At 36.6% G+C, this 9001-nt stretch overlaps 1 protein-coding gene across 1 annotated transcript; it reads left to right on the forward strand.

The window, feature by feature from the left end:
• The first annotated feature begins 1366 nt into the window (after positions 1-1366).
• LOC148253376 (uncharacterized) lies at positions 1367-2799 on the forward strand. Its single transcript, XM_088223345.1, has 4 exons — positions 1367-1524; positions 1683-1921; positions 2196-2257; positions 2701-2799. The coding sequence occupies exons 1-4, from the start codon at positions 1367-1369 to the stop codon at positions 2797-2799; spliced, it is 558 nt and encodes a 185-aa protein (XP_088079471.1).
• Positions 2800-9001: the final 6202 nt, after the last annotated feature.

Consider the following 9001-nt stretch of genomic DNA (forward strand, 5'->3'; position numbering starts at 1 on the left):
AAAAATCTCCATAAATTATTCAATCATGTCATTAAAAATAAACATCATACACCGCTGAAACGTAGTTGGTACATTGCATAACCCAAAAGGCATATGCCTATAAGCAAAAGTACTATAAGGACAAGTAAAGGTTGTTTTCTCTTGATCTTCCGGGGCAATAAGAATATTGAAAATATCCAGAATAATCATCTAAAAAGCAATAAAACTCATTACCTACTAGCCTTTCTAGTATTTGATCCATAAATGGTAAAGGAGAGTTGTCGTTTATATTAGCTTAATTTAATTTTCAATAATCTATATAGACTCGCCACCTTGTTACTATCCTAGTAGGGATTAATTGATTATTCTCATTCTTAACTATAGTCATGCCTCCCTTCTTAGGAACTATTTGAATAGGACTAACCCAAAAATTATCAGATATTAGATAGATTATATCTGCATAAAGTAACTGTAACACCCCGCTGACCATCGTGCTAAAGTTGTATCTGGAAACCTCGATTTACTCGGGCCTTAAGGCTAGTTAAACTTATTTAAATTTACCTCGTAATTTTATATCGTATTTCATGAATTAAATTCATGATTTTAATTTTATTCTAACTTTGTTATTTTATTTTATTTTTGTTATATTTTTATTAAAATAATTTTCAGGAGAAAAGGTGGGAAAGAGGGGCGGAAACCCACTGGAAAACACTCGCAGGAAAGACCCACCCCCATGGGCATCGCATGTTGTGTGCGCGAGTACACGCGCGGGGCAAACACAGGACGTGCACACTGTGGGTACGTCTGGTTCGCATGGGTTGCGAGGCTGGTTTGTGCCTGCGCATCCCATTGTGTGCAGATAGGCCAATCTGTGCATGTCACATCGCACACAGACTAAGGTTGAAACGATGATCAACTAGAACCTGTCCACCAATGTAGCTGAGGTACGTAGTTTGCTTGGCTTGGCAGGTTACTACTGAGGATTCATCGATGGATTTTCTATGATTACGGCTCTGTTGACTCGTCTCACTCAAAAGGGCATACTTTTTGTCTAGGATTATAAATGTAGTGAAAGCTTTACGGAATTAAAGCACCATTTTACCTCTACTCCAGTGTTGATCTTCTCCAACAACATCGGAAGATTTTAGGTCTACTGCAATGCATCTCATATTGATTTGGGATGCGTTACGATGCAACATTATAGAGTGGTCATTTATGGATCCAGACAGTTGAAGCCCCATGAACAGAACTACCCTACTCACGACTGGAGTTGGCAGCCATTATCTTTGCCTTGAAGATATGGTGTCATTACCTATTTCGTTAGACCTTTGAAATTTACACTAACAATAAGATTTTAAAGTATATCTTCTTGCAGAGGGAGTAAAATATGGGACAGAGATGTTGGATGGACCTCTTGAAGGACTACAACTGCAAGATCATCTACTATCCTTGTAAAGGGAATGTAGTCGCTGATGCACTGAGCCGGAAGGAGTCCACTGTGTTAGCCCAAATTGTGGCCTCCAGTTGGAACTTAGTAAATGTTATGTAGGCATTCTGCCTCAACCACTATGTCAATGGTGCCTATCTCGCTCAGATATGAACTTTTCCTGATCTTTTCATGAAGATTTGGGAAGCTCATTCCACAGACCAAAAAATACCAAAAGTTAGAGTTAGCTCACTTCTGACGTGTTTCCTAATTTTAGGCTCTTAGATGATCGGTTGTGTAGATTTCAAGATAAAATTTGGGTCGTCGTCGCTGTCAAGACAAATGTTCTCAAGCCTGCCCATGCCTCCAAACTGTCCATCCACCTTGAGAGTACTAAGATGTATTGGGACCTGAAGTGCCAATATTGGTGGCTAAAAATGAAGAAGGACATTGTTAACTATGTCTCTCAATGCCTTACTTGCCAAAGAATTAAGGCAAAACACCATAGACATGGCGGTTTGTTATAGGGCCTCCCCATTCTAAAATGAAAATGGGAGTATGTAACCATGGATTTTATCACCAGCCCACCCAGGACCTGTTCTAGTCGTAATGCTATTTGGGTCATCATTGAGAAACTAACCAAGATCGCCCAATTCTTGCCCATCAGAACCACTGACTCCACCAGCAGATTAGCCAGCATTTTTATTGATGAAATTGTTCGACTTTATGGCATTCCCTCATCCATTGTATCTTATTGAGATCCTCGATTAACCTTCCACTTTTGGGATAGCTTCTAAGAAGTACTTAGGTCTGGATTGTACTTCAGCACTACTTATCATCCCCAAACTGATGGTCAGTTTGAACGCACTATCCAAACGTTGGAAGACATGTTGCGTGCTTATGTCCTCAACTTTAGCGATAACTAGTATGAGTATCTTCCCCAGTGTGAATTTTCTCATAATAACAATTATCATTCCAGCATCGGCATGACTCCGTATGAAGCCCTGTGCGATAGGCCCTATTATTCTCTCACTTGCTGGATCAAAGTTAGAAATAAACATCGTTTGAGACTAGACTTCATCCAGGAGACTATTGAGAGGGTTGAGATCATCCATAAGAACTTGGCTACTGCCTAGAGTCGCTAGAAAAACTACGCTGATAATGAAAAAAGACCTCTAGAATTCGTCGTTAGAGACTAAGTCTTCCTCAAGATTTTCCCCTAGAAGGAAAAAATGCAGTTCGAGAAACAAACAAAGTTGAGCCCCTGTTATGTGGGACCTTTACGGATTGTGCAGCGTATTAAACCCATGGCGTACCGCCTTACTCTGCCTCAAGAGTTTGTGGGTCTACATGATGTTTTTCACGTCTCCATGCTCAAAAAGGTACCATCCTGACCATTCGCATATCATTCCTCGTTATGAACCGCAGGTACAAGTTGATATGATGTACAAGAAACTTCTCAAAAAAATTCTTGATTGGATCGACAAAGTTTTACACAATAAGAGGATCCCATGATGAAGGTGCATCTGCAACACCATACTTTAGAAGAGGCGACGTGGGAGTTAGAGAGCAAGATGAGAGAAAAGTTCCTAGACCAATTCGAAAAAAATTTGGGGGACCAAAGTTTTTAAGGTGGGGAGAATGTAACACCCCGCTCACCAATGCACTAAATTTGTATATATAAATCCCTATTTATTTGGGCCTTAAGGGCACTTGAATTTATTTAAATTTATCTCGTAATTTTCTATCATATTTTGTGAATTAAATTCATAATTTTAATTTTATTATGAGTTCATTATTTTATTTTATTTTTGTTATATTTTTATTAAAATAATTTTTAGGAGAAAAGATGGGAAAGAGGGGCTGAATCCCACAGGAAAATGACTGTAGGAAATACCCCCTTGTATGGGCATCGCATGCCACACCTGCATGAGCGAGCGCAGCCAACACAGGACATCCGCATTATGCGCACATCCCGTCTATATGACGCATGAGGCTAATTTGCTGGCACGTCTCATCGAGTGCAGACAAGCCAATCAGCACACATTATATCACGCGAACAAAGGGCCAGGCATTGTGCGCCCTCTGTGGCGCCATCCACACAGTAGGCTTGCATGGATAGGCCTGCGTGTAGTAGGCTTGCACACAATGCCCTATGCACTGTAGGCCCTATGCACGACAAGATAGGTCGGCGCCTGCAGGCTAGACCTGCAGCACTCGGTTGGCTAGGGGAGGTGTACTGCTGCCTCAGGCAGTGTGCCGCCACCCCTTGTGCACCATGCACCACCTTGGCCGATGTGCTGCCGCCACCTTGGGTGAAGAGCTACCGTTGGTTGGACGATTCTTCCTCTATTTTTCGCACCACCATTGCATTGTGTCACATCACTCTTTTTCCACTCAACCTTCTCTCTCTTCACTAGATTTTCCACTTGACGCAAATCCAACGATCCCTATTTTTGATAAATAGGTACCCTCTTTCTTCCATTTTTCTCATCACTTCCATTTTATTCTTCCATCCTCCAAGAGCTTAGAGAGAGTGATCTAGAGAGAGAAAGAGATGAGAATAAGAAAAAAAGTGTAGGAAAATTTCATGGTTTTGATAAGAAATTTAGTATTTCCTTAAATATCTTATGAAGTATTTCTAGAAATCAAAATTATAAAGTTTTAGATTCACGATTTGCATGATTTATATTTAATTGTTCTAATGAAGAGAATTGTTCTTGATTAAGCATGTTATGAGATTTTATATGCACTTGGTGATTTGTATGTCATTTAAATAGCATGATTTTGGTGTTAATTTTCTGAAACATTAAAAGAGGAATGAGCCTAAAATGGTCCAAAAAATAAATGTATCTATATTGACATGGATAATGCATCAAGTGTCTTGTTAGAATTTTTATCTCTAAAGGGTTTCTGTTTCCTCCTCCTCCATCTAGTCTGAAAAGACATAAGAGGACCGCTTCCTGTGAATGATGACGTACCCTCTAATGAGAGTGGTGACGCGAATATCTGTTAGGGGTCACCTTGGGCTAAGTACTACCGTGGCTGTAGAATATCTTATAGGAACACTGTGGTTGGTACGACTGTGGTCATATATCGTACCATGGTTTGGCAAGCCAGAATATGTCGTGAGCAAATTGTTGTTATATATCTAATCTGGTCATTCAACGTGGGTAGTCAAAAATCCATATCTGCCCTTAGTAAATAGAAGTCACAACGAATTTACGAATCTTGGCACGAAAATATGAGCATTTCATGAATTATTTGATTTTTTCTATTATTAGCATGATTGATTTGATTTTTATGACTATGATATGATGGATTTGATGTTTTCTTTAATAAATAAATTGTTTTTATAAAGTAAGAAAGGACCCTGATGATAAGTGTTGATGACATAATTATTCACCTTTTAAAATCTTTTGATGTTATTTAAATACTATTTTCCTTATTGAGTAGATGAAACTCACCATTTTCCATGCCCCCAGATGAGGAAGATAGTGAGGAACCGATCATTGATGTACCCTTTGAAGTCTATGAGGAACCTGTGGATCCACAAACCTTGAGTACATGACTTGTCCCGTGCTCTGATGAGTCCGTTCACATAGTAAAAGAAGTGGCCCTTTTGTATTTTGATATTTTGTATTTTTTGCCACTTTTGTCCTCAGTTATCTATGTGTAATTAGAAATCATATATATTTTGATAAGGGATTAGTAATAATTTGCTCCACTGCATACAATTTTTATCGTGCACTCGTAATCTGTTTCTATATCTGGCACCCTTATGCCTTAATTAACATTTGAGATGTCACAATAACTTTACTACTTCCTTTTTCCTTATCTCTTGTATGGCTGGATTCAAACGCCTTTGTGGTTGAATAGCCAACTTGAAGTCATTCTACATGAGAATCTTATGCATGCAAACGGTTGGGCTTATTCCCTTAATATTAAAGATTCACCACCTAGTTGTTTTTTTGTGCCTCCTTAAGAGTTTAACCAACATCTCTTCCTCTAACTCTATCAAATAAGCAGAAATAATTACTAGGTTAGACTCCTCCTCAAGAAAAACATATTTCAAAATATTAGGTAAAGGCTTAAGCTCCATTTTTGTTGTCTCCACATGTGGCTTCTCCTTTGTTCCTAGACAACATCTAATAGAGATTCACTTTTCAACTCTATCACTTCCTTTTTTAAATGAGGATCTTCCTCTTCAGTTGTGCTTGATAACCTGAGACATCTCTCTAAATTATCCTCCATTAAAATGGTTTATATTTGCTCATCTGCACACTTATAAATAATATCAATTGCACAACACATATCATCCAAACTAATAGAAGGATTTTTTATTGCCTTCTTGATCAAAGAGTACCTCCTCCTCATTGAACTTAAGGGTTAATTTACCACTCTTTACATCTATTAATGCTCCAAATGTGGCTAAGAATGGTCTACCTAGAATCAATGATAAATCAAACTCAACATCTATATCAAGTATAACAAAATCTACTGGGAAAATAAACTCTTTTACTTTTATAAATATATCTTTAATGATTCCCACAAGTCTTTTAGTTGATCTATCTGTAAACTACAAAACCATGCTTGTCTCCTTCATCTCCCAAAGGTTGAGTCTCCTGCAAACACATAATGGCATTAGATTAATACTAGAATCCAAATCACATAGTCCCTTTTTAAATTTAAAATTGCCTAGTTCATAATGTATAGAAAAATTCCATGGATCCCTAAGCTTTGTGGGAAACTTATTTTGTATAATGGCGTTACACTATTTAGTAAGCATTATCGTGCCATATTCCTCAATCTTTCTCTTATTAGAAAGGATATCTTTAAAAAATTTTGCATATTGTCGCATCTACATCAAAGCCTCAACTAAAGGAATGTTTATCTGTAATTTCTTAAAGATCTCTAAAAATCTAGCAAACTTGGTATCATTCTTATCCTTTCTAATTCTATATGGGTAAAGAAACTTATTAACATCTACACTAGAGTTTGAATCTAGAATTTTAGAGTTAGTAGTTTTGTTACCTTGCTCTTCCACATTTACCTCAACTAGGTTTGATTGAATCATCTTATCAGCTCTTACCTTTTGCTTTTTGCTCCTCCAACACCTTCCCATTTGTTAGTGTAATGGGCTTGACATGCTTTTTGGGATTAGTCTCTTAGTTACTTAGTAATGACCCTTGAGTTTGACCCACAATAGCATTGGCAAGGTGTCTAATTTGTGTCTCTAGATTCTTCATGAAAGTCTCATGATTTTGCAACCTTGTTTTGGTAGAGTTAATGAACTTTGTCGTCAGCTCCTCCAATTGAGATAGTTTTTAGTGATTGTAACCAATTATTTGCTTTATCCCTTAAAGAGAAAGGAAAAAGCCTAAGCCTTTTTGCATCTTCAGAAACTCTGTTATACTTGAAAGTATCACAAATTTAGAGGAAACTAGTTCTATGTTGGTGTCGATCGTCACTAGGCAATCCTTCAAATTGACAAGCCTATTAGATCAACTATAGTACTGCTGGCTTGATCTCAAAGTTGTTAGTTTGAACAGTATGTCTCAAAATACTCAAACTTATGCCTTCCAATGGTGGCATAGCATAGTCTCTCATGGTACGAATAGGTTGAGCACATCTAGCACCATTATTATTCTTGCCTCCTTCAAGAAGATTGTTTTGATTCTTTGCCATGTTGAGTTAACGGTTTGCCCTTCTTCTTGAATTAAAAGTTCATTCAAGTTCTGGATAAAATATGTTAGTGGCTCCTTAGAATTTCTTGTCATACACTAGCAAAACCTGAAACAAAAGAGAAATAATTAAAATTAAAAATCTCAAATTAACAGCTAATAACAATATAACAATTTTTAAATAAATCTTTGGTCCCTGGCAACGGAGCCAAAAACTTGATGCGTCCTAGACAACACTAGCAAGGGCACTAGTCGTATAAGTAATACAGATATGTGAATATGAGTATCATCCCAAGAAGACCAAATTTATTAACCAATTATTATACTGAAATTTGTTATTTGAGAAATAATAATCAAAAGTAAATTATAAAGCTAAATAAAATTGCAGAAAATTAAATAATCACAGTAAATCAAAGATAAATTAATCAATAAAACAACGTTAGAGTCCACAATCTCCCTAAACTTGCCTAGATATCAATATTGATAATGAAATATGAGTTAAGATTGGTAGGTTAATTCTAAAGCCTTGTTAACTTTATTCAAGGATATGACTTTTCAGATTTAAACGAAGCTTTTATTCAAACACTTTAATAAAAATCTGTATATAATTAACCCAATTATCCAACATTTTTCAGGAACATGAATACATGTTACAAGTCAATTTCATATTATCTATTCAAACAAATCTATTATTAAACTTATTATACAAAATGTTAATAATCATTCATTGAAATCTCATTGATTAAAAACCTTAACTTCTCTATTCGACACATCATTAAGGAATTCAATCAACAAAATATCAATACAAGCATTAAACTCAATGAATTTACATAAAACTAACTCAAATATCATTAATCAAGATCAATACCCATCATAGTTTAGGGTTTATATTTTCCCTAAAAAAAAATATACTCCATAATTAAATATAGAAAGCAAAAATTGAAACTAAAAGAAAACATGATAAAATAAAATAGAATTCTGAATTGTATCTTCGTCTTGAGCTTGATCTCCTCTCCAATGGATTTTTTTTTAAGAAAAATATAATAACATTAATTAACAAGCAAACATTACTTCGAGACCCAGGGGTAATCTTTCCCATACATGAAAATCCAAGACACAACGTGCAACTTGAGGTAAGTTGTGAGCCAACACATTATAATTCCTTTGAACCCAGTGGAATGAGATATCCAACTAAAGACTAAACAATGCAATGCAACCTGTAAATATGAAACCGTACTCAGAAGTGTCTTCTTCCATGAAGTCAAGAACATTTATCACTCTCTATGCATCCATATCTATAACCCCTTTTCCTAGAATATGGGTCACTAAGTACTATAGTGCCCAATGATAGCCCAATAGTTCAGCCAAGAACGGCTTCCTACACCCGTAATGATGACCCAAGAATGCAATAATCACCATCTCGGAGGCATCCCTAATAACAGCACTGTAGACTGCCTCATTTGTCAAATAAAAAATTATACCATCAACGTTACATTTCTAGGTTCGCAGTTTTGGGGTTGCCAAGTTTCTGGTGCATGCGTAGCCTAGTGCGGGTGCGGAGTGGCCCTATCTCTAATCTCTGTTGCTTACTTCCATTCCTCTAAGAATTTGTGTATTAGATAAACATTGGTAAGATTAGCAAAAACTTTACCTGTCCACACAAACTTGTTTCTTTCTATCCATAATCTCCACATACAGTAAAAAAACCTCTGCCATCTTTTGTGTTGACAAGATAAACATTGTCTGTTCTAACGATCTGAACATGTCTTGGGCGACGGGCAGTTGATTTGACAATCCCAACAACTCTCAGCACTTCTTAGCTTTCTTACACTATAAAAAAACATGTTCAGTAGTTTCCTCCTCATCACACTTTGGACGCTTTGTGACAATATCTACCCCTTCTTTCTTAACT

Source organism: Carica papaya, chromosome 6, assembly GCF_054855325.1.
Source record: "Carica papaya isolate Zhongbai chromosome 6, ASM5485532v1, whole genome shotgun sequence".
In the NCBI taxonomy this organism is placed as follows: domain Eukaryota; kingdom Viridiplantae; phylum Streptophyta; class Magnoliopsida; order Brassicales; family Caricaceae; genus Carica; species Carica papaya.

Bases quoted from the DNA above. Each gene is read 5' to 3' on its own strand.
- LOC148253376 (XM_088223345.1), top strand. From the start codon at position 1,367: ATGGGACAGAGATGTTGGATGGACCTCTTGAAGGACTACAACTGCAAG. The intron at 1,525-1,682 runs GTAGGCATTCTG...TCCTAATTTTAG, and splicing joins TGGAACTTAGTAAATGTTAT to GCTCTTAGATGATCGGTTGT. The intron at 1,922-2,195 runs GTTTGTTATAGG...CTTTTGGGATAG, and splicing joins AAAACACCATAGACATGGCG to CTTCTAAGAAGTACTTAGGT.